The 19,967-nt window shown below is 36.3% G+C and overlaps 2 protein-coding genes across 2 annotated transcripts in view; both read left to right on the top strand.

Annotated features, from left to right (window-relative positions):
* The window catches only part of lobo (coiled-coil domain-containing protein lost boys), a 103,966-nt gene extending 84,581 nt beyond the window's left edge, over nucleotides 1-19,385 (top strand). Inside the window, exon 9 of the mRNA XM_075299669.1 lies at nucleotides 19,141-19,385. Coding sequence (XP_075155784.1) covers nucleotides 19,141-19,161 — 21 coding nt within the window. The 3' untranslated portion in view covers nucleotides 19,162-19,385. The remainder of the gene's footprint in view (nucleotides 1-19,140) is intronic.
* On the top strand, nucleotides 13,264-17,833 carry LOC142228881 (uncharacterized). Its single transcript, XM_075299416.1, has 4 exons — nucleotides 13,264-13,774; nucleotides 13,832-13,894; nucleotides 15,201-15,461; nucleotides 17,784-17,833. The coding sequence occupies exons 1-4, from the start codon at nucleotides 13,264-13,266 to the stop codon at nucleotides 17,831-17,833; spliced, it is 885 nt and encodes a 294-aa protein (XP_075155531.1).
* Nucleotides 19,386-19,967: the final 582 nt, after the last annotated feature.

The following is a 19,967-nucleotide window of genomic DNA, read 5'->3' as shown; positions in this document are numbered from 1 at the left end:
ATTGCTATCGGTACCCTATTTGACCACGAATAGCATGCAAAAATCATTATTTATTTTTAATAATTTATTGTTTAATAATTAAAGGCATAAATAATACAAATTTAGATATACACATTTTTGTAAGACTAATCCGATTTTGCTGTTCCCTTCAAATGGAAATGTATCTTCCGAATCTATTTTGCGCTGGCTGTGCGCCGGGGTGTATGGGAAAATAATCGAAAAGTTCTTTTCCTCCTGTAGCTACCGCCAAGATTTTGTTGTTGAATGAGTTTCTACGTAGACCACAATGGTTTTTGATGGATAACGTCCAGATGTCCCGAAATGGCTACCATTGGGCATACATTTAGACACACGCAGAGAAGAAACATGATTGCCACAATCATATTCGAAGAGCAAAATAATATGATAGGAACTATTTTTGTGGCGATCATGTAACATTTTCACCTGCAACCATGTTGGATCAGTGAACATGGTTCTAAGAAAAATATAATTGTTCTCATCTAAAATGTTATTATATTGATAAAAATAATATAGTTTGAATCAAAAGAAAATAGTCACGATCTAAAATGTTATGGTATTCGTCAAAAATGATTTTCTTCCAGTTAAAAGAACATGGTCGCAACCTAAAATGTTTTTATCTTTATGAAAAAACTTTTTTCGTCGTCGAAAAAAGGACGCCACTTGAGAAAAGTAAAGTATATATATTCTGGGTCGTGGTGAAATTCTGAGTCGATCTGAGCATGTCCGTCCGTCTGTTGAAATCACGCTAACTTCCGAACGAAACAAGCTATCGACTTGAAACTTGGCACAAGTAGTTGTTATTGATGTAGGTCGGATGGTATTGCAAATGGTCCATATCGGTCCACTTTTACGTATAGCCCCCATATAAACGGACCCCCAAATTTGTCTTGTGATTGCTCTAAGAGAAGCAAATTTCATCCGATCCGGCTGAAATTTGGTACATGGTGTTAGTATATGGTCTCTAACAACCACGCAAAAATTGGTCCATATCGGTCCACCTTTACATATAGCCCCCATATAAACGGACCCCCAAATTTGGCTTGCGATTGCTCTAAGAGAAGCAAATTTTTTCCGATCCGGCTGAAATTTGATACATGGTGTTAATATATGGTCTCTAACACCCATGCAAAAATTGGTCCATATCGGTCCAATTTTACATATAGCCCCCATATAAACGGACCCCCAAATTTGGCTTGCGATTGCTCTAAAAGAAGCAAATTTCATCCAATCAGGCTGAAATTTGGTACATGGTGTTAGTATATGGTCTCTATCAATCATGCAAAAATTGGTCCATATCGGTCCACTTTTACGTATAGCCCCCATATAAACGGACCCCCAAATTTGGCTTGCGATTGCTCTAAGAGAAGCAAATTTCATCCGATCCGGTTGAAATTTGGTACATGGTGTTAGTATATGGTCTCTAACAACCGTGCAAAAATTGGTCCATTTCGGTCTATAATTACATATAGTCCCCATATAAACCGATCTCCCGATTTGGCTTGCGGAGCCTCTAATAGAACCAAATTTCATCCGATCCAGTTGAAATTTGGTACATGGTGTTAGTATATGGTCTCTAACAACCATGCAAAAATTGGTCCCCCATAGAAACCGATCACCCGATTTGGCTTGCGGAGCCTCTAAGAGAAGCAAATTTCATCCGATCCGTTTGAAATTTGGTACATGGTGTTGGTATATGTTCTCTAATGACCATGAAAAAATTGGTCCACATCGGCCCATAATTATATAGCCCCCATATAAACCGATCCCCAGATTTGACCTCCGGAGCCTCTTAGAGGAGCAAAAGTCATCCGATCCGATTGAAATTTGGTCCGTGGTGTTAGTATATTGTCAATACTAGAGAGACTAAAAGAATATAACCCAGATCTTCCAACCGCCGATTGGAAGGTTGGTCGTTTGGATGAGGTGGATGGACCAAGACGACATGCGGTGTTTATATTAAACATAGAGTCGCTGCCACATCTAGCCCAGACCCAAGGACGCGTAAGTTATGGCTTTCATGATATCCATATGAAGGTATACAAAAGCGATCAGCCAAAGGATACCGAAACGGACAAGCCTCCGGTAGAGTCAGCAGTGAAAAAATCTCCTAGCGAAGCCGAAGGAGACATAAAACCTGCAGACTATGGCGAAAATCATATGCGGGAAGTTTCTACAGGCTCAAGCCTCACCAAAGCTGAACCGCGGATTGTTGCGAGAGTCACCGAGATCTGTGAAGAGGAAGCCCTTGATGACTCAATTGAAGCGGCTGATGTGACGGTGGTTGAAAATTTGGATGGTTCTACGGTACCTCCAGATAAATCTTCACCATTGTAAGACCGCTTGTGCTGCCTTAAAAGTTCTCCTGATGAAAGGAGACATAGATATAGTTCTTATTCAAGAACCATACATATATAAGAACAAGATCTGTGAATTAAGCACTCCGGGTTTCAAACTTTTGCATAATACCGATAACGATATAAATCGAGCATGTATAATTGCTAAAAACGAACTAAACTTGTTTCTGCTTCCTTCATTGAGCAATGCAGACACTGTCGTAGCCAGTCTAGAGATATCCACATGCAAATATTGGGTATCTTCGGTCTACATGGGACATGATAGGGATATGCCACCCTGTGCCGTTAAGACCTTAGTTGAGGAGTCACTGAAAACAAAGACAAAACTCATTATGGGATGCGATGCAAATGCACATCATAGTATTTGGGGAAGTCGTGATACTAATGCAAAGGGAGAGTCGCTAATAGAGTTTATTTTGCGTACTAACCTGGTAGTTTGCAATAAGGGAGATGCACCAACCTTCGTCACCAGGAACAGACAAGAGATTTTGGATGTAACGTTGACCTCTCCGGAACTGAATGATAAGATATCTGAGTGGCAAGTTTTGAGGGAACATAGCTTCTCAGATCATCGCTACATCAGTTTCAGATTGGCTGTTCGTACTTCAAAGACCATATTTCCGCCAAATGTTAGGAAAGCTGATTGGAATAGGTATAGGGAATCGTTCAATTTGATGATACCGGAAATGCCGGAGACAAATATGAGCACTATGCAAGATATCGAACACGCAGTGGAGCGGATTACGAAGGCCTTCAACATTTCACTGAAAGCTGCTTGCCCTAGAGGTAAGCCAAGGGGAAAAAATCGGCCGCCATGGTGGACTACGGGGTTAAGTAATATGAGGAAATCCTGCAGGAAGCTCTTTAACAAAGCAAAGTCCACAAGAGCTCCGGAGGAGTGGGACACTTACAAGATGAATCTGAGAGAATATAAACGAGAACTGAGAAGGTCTCAACAAAACTCTTGGGATGACTACTGTAGCAGTATTGAGAATACGTCAGAGGCTTCCAGACTACGGAAGGTACTAGCATCCACTAACACCGCTCCAGGTTTCATTAAAACATCGGAGGGAAATTGGACAACGTCCAGTGAGGAGACGTTGGAGGTACTTTTGGACACACACTTCCCTGGAAATCAGACGGTTGAACCATGTTCCGGCGGTGTAACAGAGGCTCGGCGATCATTTCCTATCGAGGAAATTGTGTCGGAATCTAGAATAAAATGGGCTTTAAATAGCTTTGGACCATTCAAATCCCCCGGACCTGATGGAATTACTCCGGCGGAGTTACAGGCGGTGGCTGAAAGAATTATCCCCTGGTTGACGGTGATATATAAACAATGTGTAAACTTAGCATATATTCCAGAAAAGTATAAGGAAACAAAAGTCGTATTCATACCTAAAGCAGGAAAAGCCTCTCACTCGAGTGCGAAGGATTTCCGACCAATCAGTTTATCCTCATTCCTACTTAAGACCCTGGAGAGGATGATAGACATGTATCTTAGAACTAGCGTGGATTCAAGTTTGCTCTCGAAACGACAGCATGCATACTCGAAGGGCAGGTCTACTGAGACCGCATTGCATGAACTGGTCAGCTTTATTGAAAGCTCACTATCTGTCAAAGAATACACAATCGTGGCGTTTCTAGACATCGAAGGGGCGTTCAATAATGTCCATCCGAGCTCGATATTAAATGGACTGACAACTCTGAATGTTGATCCAGGTATACTTAGGCTGTTAGACGAACTTCTAATAAAGAGACGTATTTCAGCCACACTAGGGCAAGCAAACATACAAAGGTATGTGAACAGAGGCACTCCCCAAGGAGGAGTTCTATCACCTCTTCTTTGGAATGTTGCTATAAACAACCTTCTGGTTTCTCTAGAAAAAGAAAGGATAAAAGTGGTGGCATACGCAGATGATGTGGAGCTAGCAGTCAGGGGAAAATTCCTATCCACAATCAGAGATATTATACAGAGAGCTCTCCGGATGACCGAGAAATGGGCGAAAGATAATGGTCTTGGTGTAAATCCAGCAAAGGCAGAAATAGTCATGTACTGAAAAGATCGCAAAACTCCCACGGTTAGGCCCATTTCCTTAGGGGGTACTGAAATTCCCTTTGGTGAGTGTGCAAAATACCTTGGCGTTATTTTGGACAGGAAGCTGCATTTTAGGCTTAATATTGAAGAGAGGGCGAGAAAAGCCACGGTAGCTTTGTACTCCTAACGTAGTGGATTACACCCTGGCAAAACCACTTTTCGACAAAAAGTTTGAAACTCTAATTCCCAACAGTGAGGCGTGGTGTACACAGACCCCGGGGAATAAAAGATATATAGATTTCTATACTGATGGCTCCAAATTGAATGGACAAGTGGGGTTCGGAGTATATTCTAAAGATCTGGAAATTCGAATAGCCAAAAGATTACCTAATCACTGTAGTGTTTTTCAGGCTGAAATATTGGCAATAAGAGAGGTGGTGAATTGGCTGAGAAGTAATGTTCCAACAAATATTGGCATTAATATATACTCAGACAGTCAACCTGCAATAAAATCCTTGGACTCTGTGTTCCTTAACTCAAAGACGGCCATAGACTGCCGCAAATCTCTCAACGAGATGGCTGAGCAGTACAATATTCACCTAATATGGGTGCCTGGTCATAGGAACATACCGGGGAACTGTGAAGCAGATGTGTTAGCAAGGCTAGGAACTACCTTACATATTCCAGGGGAACTAGAATCTGTTGGTATGCCTCTGGCCACCTGCAAGCTCTTACTGCGTGAGAAGGCTGTTATGATGGCCAATATTCGATGGGAAAATTGCAAGGGTTGTAACGACACCAAGCAAATACGGCCCCATTTAAACTTAAACCGCACACTACATATGCTAGTGTTCTCAAGGCGTCAGATAGCACTCCTAATATCTGCTATAACGGGTCGCTGCCTGATAGGCGAATTTGCAAAAACTATAGGTGCGAAGTATAATGACTATTGTATAAGCTGTCATGACGTGGAGGAAAAGGAATCAATTAAACACCTCTTGTGTGAGTGTCCTGCTTTTTGTGTAAGGCGTAAGCGAATTTTAGGAGCATATAGCTTTAGATTACTGGCTGACCTGCAAAACGTTAACTTAAGCAGTTTGTTAATGTTTTTGGAGCAATCTGGTTGGTTCCACAAAAGTAAATAATAGAGAAGGTTCAGTGGTTAACACTAGAAGTGCCCATATGTAATAGGTACTTTTAGTTAAATGTGGTATCACAATGGACTGAATAGTCTAAGTGAGCCTGAAATTTAATCGGGCTGCCACTTTAACCTAACCTAACCTAACCTAGTATATTGTCTCTAACAACCATGCCAAAATTGGTCCATATCGGTTCATAATTATATATAGCACCCATATAAGCCGATCCCCAGATTTGACCTCCGGAACCTCTTAGAGGAGCGAAATTCATCCGATCCGGTTGAAATTGGGTACGTGGTGTTAGTATATGGTCTCTAACAACCATGCAAGGATTGGTCCATATCGGCCCATAATTATATATAGCCCCCATATAAATCGATCTACAAATTTGTCCTCCGGAGCCTCTTGGAGGAGCAAAATTCATCCGATCCGGTTGAAATTTGGAACGTGGTGTTAGAATGTAGTCTCCAACAAACACGCAAGAATTGGTCCATATCGGTCCATAATTATATATGTAGCCCCCATAAAAACGGTTCCCAAGGTTTGATCTCTGGAGCCTCTTAGAGCAGTAAAATTCATCCGATCCAGTTGAAATTTGCAACGTGGTGTTAATATAAGGCCGCTAATAACCATGCCAAAATTGGTCCATATCGGTCTATAGTTATATATAGACGATCCCTAATCACACAAAAATTGGTCCTTATCGGTTCATAGTCATGGTTGCCACTCGAGCCAAAAATAATCTACCAAAATTTTATTTTTATCCCTTTCCGACCGTGTACGCACAATTGTACGGGTAACTTTAAGTCTCTATAATTTCTTTAATATTTGACGTACTGCGATAAGAGCGGCAAAAAAATAATTGTGTATGCTCTCTCTTTGTCTAAGAATGTGAAGAACCGTTATAAATATTTGCTTTTCATATTAATTTTGTAGTTTCAGCAGTGTACTTTGCGCATTTGTAAAAATGAGTGGAAGATGTAAGTTTGCAAATATATTAAAATTATTTAAATTGTGGAATATTTCATCAAATAAGTGTTTTCAATAAGAAAACATTTTAAATATTGTATGCAAACAGTAACTTCTTGATTATTTTGTTTTTTGATATTTTTACGTCCGGACTTTTACCGGACTGCAACAATTGTACGTATCCTGAAAAAACAGGATACAGGATCAAACTGAACAAACTTAATAATTTCAAATTTTCTATGTACACATAAATAACAGAATTCAAAAATTTAGGAAAATCTATCACGTGGATCGGCTATAGGTCGGAAAAGGTTATAGAAAACATTGTCAAAATGTTATTTCTATAGAAAATTTTGTCAAAATTTTATTCCTATAGAAAATTTTGTCAAAATTTTATTTCTATAGAAAATTTTATCCAAATTTTATTTCTATAGAAATTTTTTTCCAAATTTTACTTCTATAGAAAATGTTGTCAAAATTTTATTTCAATAGAAACTTTAAACTTTATTATATACGTATTTAATCGGCCTTTTTTAGTTTAATATATACCACGTATGGATATATATATATATATATATATATATATATATATATATATATATATATATATATATATATATATATATATATATATATATATATATATATATATCCATACGTGGTATATATTAAACTAAAAAAGGCCGATTAAATACGTATATAATAAAGTTTAAAGTTTCTATTGAAATAAAATTTTGACAAAATAAAATTTTGACAACATTTTCTATAGAAGTAAAATTTGGAAAAAAATTTCTATAGAAATAAAATTTGGATAAAATTTTCTATAGAAATAAAATTTTGACAAAATTTTCTATAGGAATAAAATTTTGACAAAATTTTCTATAGAAATAACATTTTGACAATGTTTTCTATAACCTTTTCCGACCTATAGCCGATCCACGTGATAGATTTTCCTAAATTTTTGAATTCTGTTATTTATGTGTACATAGAAAATTTGAAATTATTAAGTTTGTTCAGTTTGATCCTGTATCCTGTTTTTTCAGGATACGTACAATTGTTGCAGTCCGGTAAAAGTCCGGACGTAAAAATATCAAAAAACACAAAATAATCAAGAAGTTACTGTTTGCATACAATATTTAAAATGTTTTCTTATTGAAAACACTTATTTGATGAAATATTCCACAATTTAAATAATTTTAATATATTTGCAAACTTACATCTTCCACTCATTTTTACAAATGCGCAAAGTACACTGCTGAAACTACAAAATTAATATGAAAAGCAAATATTTATAACGGTTCTTCACATTCTTAGACAAAGAGAGAGCATACACAATTATTTTTTTGCCGCTCTTATCGCAGTACGTCAAATATTAAAGAAATTATAGAGACTTAAAGTTACCCGTACAATTGTGCGTACACGGTCGGAAAGGGATAAAAATAAAATTTTGGTAGATTATTTTTGGCTCGAGTGGCAACCATGACTATGAACCGATAAGGACCAATTTTTGTGTGATTAGGGATCGTCTATATATAACTATAGACCGATATGGACCAATTTTGGCATGGTTATTAGCGGCCTTATATTAACACCACGTTGCAAATTTCAACTGGATCGGATGAATTTTACTGCTCTAAGAGGCTCCAGAGATCAAACCTTGGGAACCGTTTTTATGGGGGCTACATATATAATTATGGACCGATATGGACCAATTCTTGCGTGTTTGTTGGAGACTACATTCTAACACCACGTTCCAAATTTCAACCGGATCGGATGAATTTTGCTCCTCCAAGAGGCTCCGGAGGACAAATTTGTAGATCGATTTATATGGGGGCTATATATAATTATGGGCCGATATGGACCAATCCTTGCATGGTTGTTAGAGACCATATACTAACACCACGTACCCAATTTCAACCGGATCGGATGAATTTTGCTCCTCTAAGAGGTTCCGGAGGTCAAATCTGGGGATCGGCTTATATGGGTGCTATATATAATTATGAACCGATATGGACCAATTTTGGCATGGTTGTTAGAGACAATATACTAGGTTAGGTTAGGTTAGGTTAAAGTGGCAGCCCGATTAAATTTCAGGCTCACTTAGACTATTCAGTCCATTGTGATACCACATTTAACTAAAAGTACCTATTACATATGGGCACTTCTAGTCTTAACCACTGAACCTTCTCTATTATTTACTTTTGTGGAACCAACCAGATTGCTCCAAAAACATTAACAAACTGCTTAAGTTAACGTTTTGCAGGTCAGCCAGTAATCTAAAGCTATATGCTCCTAAAATTCGCTTACGCCTTACACAAAAAGCAGGACACTCACACAAGAGGTGTTTAATTGATTCCTTTTCCTCCACGTCATGACAGCTTATACAATAGTCATTATACTTCGCACCTATAGTTTTTGCAAATTCGCCTATCAGGCAGCGACCCGTTATAGCAGATATTAGGAGTGCTATCTGACGCCTTGAGAACACTAGCATATGTAGTGTGCGGTTTAAGTTTAAATGGGGCCGTATTTGCTTGGTGTCGTTACAACCCTTGCAATTTTCCCATCGAATATTGGCCATCATAACAGCCTTCTCACGCAGTAAGAGCTTGCAGGTGGCCAGAGGCATACCAACAGATTCTAGTTCCCCTGGAATATGTAAGGTAGTTCCTAGCCTTGCTAACACATCTGCTTCACAGTTCCCCGGTATGTTCCTATGACCAGGCACCCATATTAGGTGAATATTGTACTGCTCAGCCATCTCGTTGAGAGATTTGCGGCAGTCTATGGCCGTCTTTGAGTTAAGGAACACAGAGTCCAAGGATTTTATTGCAGGTTGACTGTCTGAGTATATATTAATGCCAATATTTGTTGGAACATTACTTCTCAGCCAATTCACCACCTCTCTTATTGCCAATATTTCAGCCTGAAAAACACTACAGTGATTAGGTAATCTTTTGGCTATTCGAATTTCCAGATCTTTAGAATATACTCCGAACCCCACTTGTCCATTCAATTTGGAGCCATCAGTATAGAAATCTATATATCTTTTATTCCCCGGGGTCTGTGTACACCACGCCTCACTGTTGGGAATTAGAGTTTCAAACTTTTTGTCGAAAAGTGGTTTTGCCAGGGTGTAATCCACTACGTTAGGAGTACAAAGCTACCGTGGCTTTTCTCGCCCTCTCTTCAATATTAAGCCTAAAATGCAGCTTCCTGTCCAAAATAACGCCAAGGTATTTTGCACACTCACCAAAGGGAATTTCAGTACCCCCTAAGGAAATGGGCCTAACCGTGGGAGTTTTGCGATCTTTTCAGTACATGACTATTTCTGCCTTTGCTGGATTTACACCAAGACCATTATCTTTCGCCCATTTCTCGGTCATCCGGAGAGCTCTCTGTATAATATCTCTGATTGTGGATAGGAATTTTCCCCTGACTGCTAGCTCCACATCATCTGCGTATGCCACCACTTTTATCCTTTCTTTTTCTAGAGAAACCAGAAGGTTGTTTATAGCAACATTCCAAAGAAGAGGTGATAGAACTCCTCCTTGGGGAGTGCCTCTGTTCACATACCTTTGTATGTTTGCTTGCCCTAGTGTGGCTGAAATACGTCTCTTTATTAGAAGTTCGTCTAACAGCCTAAGTATACCTGGATCAACATTCAGAGTTGTCAGTCCATTTAATATCGAGCTCGGATGGACATTATTGAACGCCCCTTCGATGTCTAGAAACGCCACGATTGTGTATTCTTTGACAGATAGTGAGCTTTCAATAAAGCTGACCAGTTCATGCAATGCGGTCTCAGTAGACCTGCCCTTCGAGTATGCATGCTGTCGTTTCGAGAGCAAACTTGAATCCACGCTAGTTCTAAGATACATGTCTATCATCCTCTCCAGGGTCTTAAGTAGGAATGAGGATAAACTGATTGGTCGGAAATCCTTCGCACTCGAGTGAGAGGCTTTTCCTGCTTTAGGTATGAATACGACTTTTGTTTCCTTATACTTTTCTGGAATATATGCTAAGTTTACACATTGTTTATATATCACCGTCAACCAGGGGATAATTCTTTCAGCCACCGCCTGTAACTCCGCCGGAGTAATTCCATCAGGTCCGGGGGATTTGAATGGTCCAAAGCTATTTAAAGCCCATTTTATTCTAGATTCCGACACAATTTCCTCGATAGGAAATGATCGCCGAGCCTCTGTTACACCGCCGGAACATGGTTCAACCGTCTGATTTCCAGGGAAGTGTGTGTCCAAAAGTACCTCCAACGTCTCCTCACTGGACGTTGTCCAATTTCCCTCCGATGTTTTAATGAAACCTGGAGCTGTGTTAGTGGATGCTAGTACCTTCCGTAGTCTGGAAGCCTCTGACGTATTCTCAATACTGCTACAGTAGTCATCCCAAGAGTTTTGTTGAGACCTTCTCAGTTCTCGTTTATATTCTCTCAGATTCATCTTGTAAGTGTCCCACTCCTCCGGAGCTCTTGTGGACTTTGCTTTGTTAAAGAGCTTCCTGCAGGATTTCCTCATATTACTTAACCCCGTAGTCCACCATGGCGGCCGATTTTTTCCCCTTGGCTTACCTCTAGGGCAAGCAGCTTTCAGTGAAATGTTGAAGGCCTTCGTAATCCGCTCCACTGCGTGTTCGATATCTTGCATAGTGCTCATATTTGTCTCCGGCATTTCCGGTATCATCAAATTGAACGATTCCCTATACCTATTCCAATCAGCTTTCCTAACATTTGGCGGAAATATGGTCTTTGAAGTACGAACAGCCAATCTGAAACTGATGTAGCGATGATCTGAGAAGCTATGTTCCCTCAAAACTTGCCACTCAGATATCTTATCATTCAGTTCCGGAGAGGTCAACGTTACATCCAAAATCTCTTGTCTGTTCCTGGTGACGAAGGTTGGTGCATCTCCCTTATTGCAAACTACCAGGTTAGTACGCAAAATAAACTCTATTAGCGACTCTCCCTTTGCATTAGTATCACGACTTCCCCAAATACTATGATGTGCATTTGCATCGCATCCCATAATGAGTTTTGTCTTTGTTTTCAGTGACTCCTCAACTAAGGTCTTAACGGCACAGGGTGGCATATCCCTATCATGTCCCATGTAGACCGAAGATACCCAATATTTGCATGTGGATATCTCTAGACTGGCTACGACAGTGTCTGCATTGCTCAATGAAGGAAGCAGAAACAAGTTTAGTTCGTTTTTAGCAATTATACATGCTCGATTTATATCGTTATCGGTATTATGCAAAAGTTTGAAACCCGGAGTGCTTAATTCACAGATCTTGTTCTTATATATGTATGGTTCTTGAATAAGAACTATATCTATGTCTCCTTTCATCAGGAGAACTTTTAAGGCAGCACAAGCGGTCTTACAATGGTGAAGATTTATCTGGAGGTACCGTAGAACCATCCAAATTTTCAACCACCGTCACATCAGCCGCTTCAATTGAGTCATCAAGGGCTTCCTCTTCACAGATCTCGGTGACTCTCGCAACAATCCGCGGTTCAGCTTTGGTGAGGCTTGAGCCTGTAGAAACTTCCCGCATATGAAAAAACAGGATACAGGATCAAACTGAACAAACTTAATAATTTCAAATTTTCTATGTACACATAAATAACAGAATTCAAAAATTTAGGAAAATCTATCACGTGGATCGGCTATAGGTCGGAAAAGGTTATAGAAAATATTGTCAAAATGTTATTTCTATAGAAAATTTTGTCAAAATTTTATTCCTATAGAAAATTTTGTCAAAATTTTATTTCTATAGAAAATTTTATCCAAATTTTATTTCTATAGAAATTTTTTTCCAAATTTTACTTCTATAGAAAATGTTGTCAAAATTTTATTTTGTCAAAATTTTATTTCAATAGAAACTTTAAACTTTATTATATACGTATTTAATCGGCCTTTTTTAGTTTAATATATACCACGTATGGATATGGATATATATATATATATATATATATATATATATATATATATATATATATATATATATATATATATATATATATATATATATATATATATATATATATATATATATATATATATATATATATATATATATATATATATATATATATATATATATATATATATATATATATATATATATATATATATATATATATATATATATATATATATATATATATATATATATTCCATATATATATATATGGAAGCAAATGAATCGGATGAAAGTTAAAGATTATTCTGGAATATCAGACAATCGTTTCTGCCAAAAGCCTCCAAGGCAGTAAGGTGCAACTTGCACATCAAATTTTTGCGAAAGAAGTGCTTTAAGGCATTGTTCGAGGTTGAGGGAGTCTACGTGAAAGGAAATTTTTAAATCGTTTTGTGAGATGTCATGGGAGCAAAAACGTCTATATGTAATAGGTCTTGTATATTTGGAGCTGAAAAAACAAATTTTGTCAGAAAATTCAACACGGACGAAATCCAAAGCATTTTTCTTAAGACAGAATTCTAGAATTCTACCCGATTGCAAGTGTGCCGGCCAATGTTTCTTTCAACATTAGGATTGAAAGAAAAAATGCTTCGAAATTGGATTCGCTCTGGTGAAAAACACGGCACAGTAATCAGTCCAGAGAAGCACTCAATTTCTTCCATACAATCTTAAATATATTCCGACAATGGCAAACGCAATAAGGAAAGACGAGCATTTCTTCAAAAATGGCTAGATGAGTTGCCGTATGGATATGCAAGCAGTTAAACTAGTGCCTCAATTAAATGCAAGCTCTGCATACTATAAAATGAAATTGCAAGTTCACAATAATTTCGTGTGGGATGAGACTGATGGAAGTCTCGTAGCGTCTGTTTTTGTGACATGTATTATAAAACATTTAAGAAACTTTGTTGCTTATTGTCCAGAAATCCACCACATAATCATTTATTCTGATGGCTGCTTCTACCAAAACCGAAATGTTACCTTCTCCAATGCCTTGCCTACCTTTTGTATGGAGACAAATATATCAATAGAGCAGAAGTACATAGTAAGTGGACACACACAGATGGAATGCGACTCCACACACACCCTTATTGAGAGAAAGGTGCGAAGAAAGCAAATATACTTACCTTCTCAATTTACGGAACTCATAAAAGAGGCTCGACAATCCCGTTCATCTTTAAAAGCACACCAACTTCATTATGACTTTTTTTTAGACTTCGAAAGCATTCCCAAGCGATACACATCAATTCGCCCAGGTTAATATTACTGTTTCGTAAAATTGTTTGTAATTCAAATTGTAGTTTTAAAATTAGGTAGGAGCAGTGGCGACCCAACTTTTAACAAGCTACGAGCATTGGGTTATGACAACTCCGGATATAAAGGGTGATTCTTTTGAGGTTAGGATTTTCATGCATTAGTATTTGACAGATCACGTGGGATTTCAGACATGGTGTCAAAGAGAAAGATGCTCAGTATGCTTTGACATTTCATCATGAATAGACTTACTAACGAGCAACGCTTGCAAATCATTGCATTTTATTACCAAAATCAGTGTTCGGTTCGAAATGTGTTTCGCGCTTTACGTCCGATTTATGGTCTACATAATCGACCAAGTGAGCAAACAATTAATGCGATTGTGACCAAGTTTCGCACTCAGTTTACTTTATTGGACATTAAACCAACCACACGAATGCGTACAGTGCGTACAGAAGAGAATATTGCGTCTGTTTCTGAGAGTGTTGCTGAAGACCGTGAAATGTCGATTCGTCGCCGTTCGCAGCAATTGGGTTTGTGTTATTCGACCACATGGAAGATTTTACGCAAAGATCTTGGTGTAAAACCGTATAAAATACAGCTCGTGCAAGAACTGAAGCCGAACGATCTGCCACAACGTCGAATTTTCAGTGAATGGGCCCTAGAAAAGTTGGCAGAAAATCCGCTTTTTTATCGACAAATTTTGTTCAGCGATGAGGCTCATTTCTGGTTGAATGGCTACGTAAATAAGCAAAATTGCCGCATTTGGAGTGAAGAGCAACCAGAAGCCGTTCAAGAACTGCCCATGCATCCCGAAAAATGCACTGTTTGGTGTGGTTTGTACGCTGGTGGAATCATTGGACCGTATTTTTTCAAAGATGCTGTTGGACGCAACGTTACGGTGAATGGCGATCGCTATCGTTCGATGCTAACAAACTTTTTGTTGCCAAAAATGGAAGAACTGAACTTGGTTGACATGTGGTTTCAACAAGATGGCGCTACATGCCACACAGCTCGCGATTCTATGGCCATTTTGAGGGAAAACTTCGGAGAACAATTCATCTCAAGAAATGGACCGGTAAGTTGGCCACCAAGATCATGCGATTTGACGCCTTTAGACTATTTTTTGTGGGGCTACGTCAAGTCTAAAGTCTACAGAAATAAGCCAGCAACTATTCCAGCTTTGGAAGACAACATTTCCGAAGAAATTCGGGCTATTCGGGCCGAAATGCTCGAAAAAGTTGCCCAAAATTGGACTTTCCGAATGGACCACCTAAGACGCAGCCGCGGTCAAGATTTAAATGAAATTATCTTCAAAAAGTAAATGTCATGGACCAATCTAACGTTTCAAATAACGAACCGATGAGATTTTGCAAATTTTATGCGTTTTTTTTTTAAAAAAAGTTATCAAGCTCTTAACAAATCACCCTTTATATTACAAAACAGATATATGTGCCGAGTACGAGATTTTGCCACAAAGACGCGCGACGACTTATAAATCTGCCCAACCTAGTCCACTTTATAGTAACAAAATTGAACTATCCAAAAAGAAGTGGGACCATTTGCAAGACTTAAAAAATTTACTACCAAAAGACTGCCATCACTTCTATGAACAATTACCTTATAAAATGATAAGCAATACACATGTCCACACATACATAAAATTCTGCTCTCAAGGCGAAAACTCATGTTGTTTTTATACCCTCCATCATAGGATGGGGGTATATTAACTTTGTCATTCCGTTTGTAACACATCGAAATATTGCTCTAAGACCCCACAAAGTATATATATTCTTGGTCGTGGTGAAATTCTGAGTCGATCTAAGCATGTCCGTCCGTCCGTCTGTTGAAATCACGCTAACTTCCGAACGAAACAAGCTATCGACTTGAAACTTGGCACAAGTAGTTGTTATCGATGTAGGTCGGATGGTATTGAAAATGGGCCATATCGGTCCACTTTTACGTATAGCCCCCATATAAAGGGACCTTCAGATTTGGCTTGTGGAGCCTCTAACAGAAGCATATTTCATCCGATCCGGCTGAAATTTGGTATATGGTGTTGGTATATGGTCTCTAACAACCATGCAAAAATTGGTCCACATCGGTCCATAATTATATATAGCCCCCATATAAACCGATCCCCAGATTTGGCTTGTGAAGCCTCTAACAGAAGCATTTTTCATCCGATCTGGCTGAAATTTGGTATATGGTGTTGGTATATGGTCTCTAATAACCATGCAAAAATTGGTTCACATCGGTCCATAATTATATATAGCCCCCATATAAACCGATCCCCAGATTTGATTGCGAAGTCTCCAAGAGAAGCAAATTTCATCCAATCCGGTTGTAATTTGGAACATGGTGTTAGTATATGATCTTTAACAACCGTGCCAGAATTGGTCCATATCGGTCCATAATTATATATAGCCCCCATATAAAACATTCTCCAGATTTGACCTCCGGAGCCTCTTGGAGGTGCAAAATTCATCCGATCCGGTTCAAATTGGGCACGTGGTGTTAGTATATGGTCGCTAACAACCATACCAAAATTGGTCTTATCACACAAAAATTGGTCCATATCGGTTCATAATCATGGTTGCCACTAGAGCCAAAAATAATCTACCAAAATTTTATTTCTATAGAAAATTTTGTCAAAATGTTATTTCTAGAGAAAATTTTGTCAAAATTTTATTTCTAGAGAAAATTTTGTTAAAATTTTATTCGGTTCATAATAAAATTTTCATCATTGTCAAAATTTTATTTCAATAGAAAATTTTGTCAAAATTTTATTTCTATAGAAAATTTTGTTCAAATTTTATTCGGTTCATAATCATGGTTGCCACTCGAGCCAAAAATAATCTACCAAGATTTTATTTCTATTTTTATTTTATTTCTGTCAAAAGTTTATTTCTATAGAAAATATTGTTAAAATTTTATTTCTGTAGAAATTTTTGACAAAATTTTCTTTCTATAGAAAATTTTGTCAAAATTTTTATTTCTATAGAAAATTTTGTGAAAATAGAAAATTTTGTTAAAATTTTATTTCTGTAGAAAATTTTGTCAAAATTTTATATCTACTTTGTCAAACTGAATTATATACGTATTGGATCGATCTTTTTTGATTTAATATATAGAACGTATGGACTTACATACAATTTAGAAGATGGTGTTAGGAGGCTTTAAGATACCTTGCCATCGGCAAGCGTTACCGCAACTTAAGTAATTCGATTGTGGATGGCAGTGTTTAGATGAAGTTTCTACGCAATCCATGATGGAGGGTACATAAGCTTCGGCCTGGCCGAACTTACGGCCGTATATACTTGTTTTTTTTTCAAATGTCTATTCTCTTGGTTCCGAATGTCTATTCTCTTTACTCCGAATACTCATTCTAATATTCAAATTAAATAATATTTAAACTTAAGCATATCAAATTTTTGGCCTTATCATGAAACAGTTTTCCGAAACAACATACAACCGTTTCACATATATATGTTTACTCGAAATTTGTAAATATATATATGTTTGCATTCACACATATTATTTTTATGAAACATGCATGCCCCAGACATAATATATTCTAACATATTAACATATGTGTTCCAAACATTTAGTGTTAGTTTAGGAACATTACATGTTTGCACTTAAATATATTGTGTTTAAAAATTGTGCCCGAAACACATTTTTTTATATCGGAACATATGAAAAACATATTTTTCCAACAGTGTAGAAATAAGCTATCGAAAAGGTCTATCACATAAATATTATACATATTCCAGATCGTATATATATATATATATATATATATATATATATATATATATATATATATATATATATATATATATATACAGTGGTGGTCATACAATTAGAAACGCTATTTGTGTACTGAATTTTTTTATCACCTTTGCTCCTATAGAGCAGAATTTAAGTAAATATGCCATACATATTATAGCTAGTACTTTATCATATATATCCTTGCTATTTATCCTATGTTTTGTCTTATTCCCGAAGACGGCTTATTACAGTTTCGTCTTAAATCCAAAATTGTTGTGGTCACATAATTAGAAACAAAAACAAAAATTAATTTTATTCCAAATTTTCTGTGAATTATAAAACATTTAAATTAATATAACAAGAATGAATAATAAATAAACTTAGTATTTCGTTGGATAACCTTTATTTTTAATAACTTCGGTCAATCTTCGTGGTATATATATATATATATATATATATATATATATATATATATATATATATATATATATATATATATATATATATATATATATATATATATATATATATATATATATATATATAGTTATATATATATATATATATATATATATATATATATATATATATATATATATATATATATATATATATATATATATATATATATATATATATATATATATATATATATATATATATATATATATATATATATATATATATATATATATATATATATATATATATATATATATATATATATATATATATATATATTTATATATTTTACTTGACAGTTCGGGGGATTTTTTTAATTTTATACACACAAACATTAAATAAAATTTTCTATTTTTTGGGTCTCTTTTTAACCCTTTTACTTAATTATGCGTACATAAGTGATTGGTCAAAATCGAATCGTTACATATCTCCCAATTCTGCTCACGTTTTTGGTATTATATGATGCTGTAAATACAGGTTTACAATAATTAAATATTTACTAAAGCCATAATTGAAATTGTTGTTATCCGTTTTTATGCACGGTCACTAAATGTTATTTTTGATAATGAAACAAATCCCCATGCGCCTTTTTTCATAATAATGTTGTTGTTGCGATTTATTGCATACCCAAAACGAGTCTTTATTTAACTTAATTCCCGGGGCCGTATCTTTAAATGATATATACACATATTGGTGTAATAAATAAAATCAATGTTATTTTTCAAAAGGTTAACTAATTCCGATCGGATTCCGGATATGGAAAGATGACATTTCGTACTAACATGCTTTACAGTTGGCAGATTAAATTTTGTTTAATTGTGCGTGAAGTAGGAAACTAGCAAAGAGAAATACGCTATATTTTTTCTAGTGTCCACTTTTGACCCTCCATGTTCCGATATTCGAAATCGCAAGAATTTATATTTCTTATAACTGAAAAATTTGTGATAATCTCGGTCTTAAATACACTTTTAATTCGATATTTTCATTAAAGAAAATTATATGGGTAAATGTTAAGTTTAAGAAAATATCACCAAATGATATTTTCGCGATTTGCCATTCCCAATATCGGAACATGGAAAACAATATTACTTGATAAAGTTTTAGCTAATTCTTATCTTTTATTTTTTTGCAGGATGAAATGTCAATTTCGTGAATGAGTGTTTATCATTACATCTGGAATTTTCTCTAAGGCGTTTCGAAACTTAAATATAAATAAATTTTTTATACCATTTATTTTTTATATATGCCGCCTCAACAAAACATTTCTCCATTGCCAGCCATTACATGAAATAATTTGCTTAGTCTTGCAGAATGTTTGTTTTGGTATCGGTTTTGAGAAATTATGAAAATAAATTTTTGAAAAAGGTTGGATTTAAATTTAAGGTAACCTGGTACAAGCTGACAAGCAACAGAAGGTAAATTCCAACAGTGCAAGGTCGATAGAGCCCTTGTCGGCCGAAAGGAAGGCATGATGTTCGAAAGGGAGAAAAGTAGGCTTAATGGAACCCGAACCAGATTAAGACCAGAGAACTCCTGATAAATGCAGTATGGCAGTCTATTGCTGTCTCTGATCGCGAGTAGACGTACGCTAAAACTGCTGTGTTTGTTTCCGTAAAAATATTAACAAAACGGTTTCTCTCAATTCTCGTAGCACAAGTTTACTTAAAGCGAAGTAGAAGAAAGAGAATATAAAACAAGCAAGGAAAGTCTAAAGTCGGGCCGGGCCGACTATATTATACCCTGCACCACTTTGTAGATCTAAATTTTCGATACCATATCACATCAGTCAAATGTGTTGGGGGCTATATATAAAGGTTTGTCCCAAATACATACATTTAAATATCACTCGATCTGGAAGAATTTGATAGACTTCTACAAAATCTATAGACTCAAAATTTAAGTCGGCTTATGCACTAGGGTGGAACACAATGTTAGTAAAAAAATATGGGAAACGTTTAA

Source organism: Haematobia irritans, chromosome 3 (assembly GCF_050003625.1).
Source record: "Haematobia irritans isolate KBUSLIRL chromosome 3, ASM5000362v1, whole genome shotgun sequence".
Classification (NCBI taxonomy): Eukaryota; Metazoa; Arthropoda; class Insecta; order Diptera; family Muscidae; genus Haematobia; species Haematobia irritans.
Note: the sequence above shows the minus strand (reverse complement) of the source record. Positions and strands in the feature narration are given on the sequence as shown.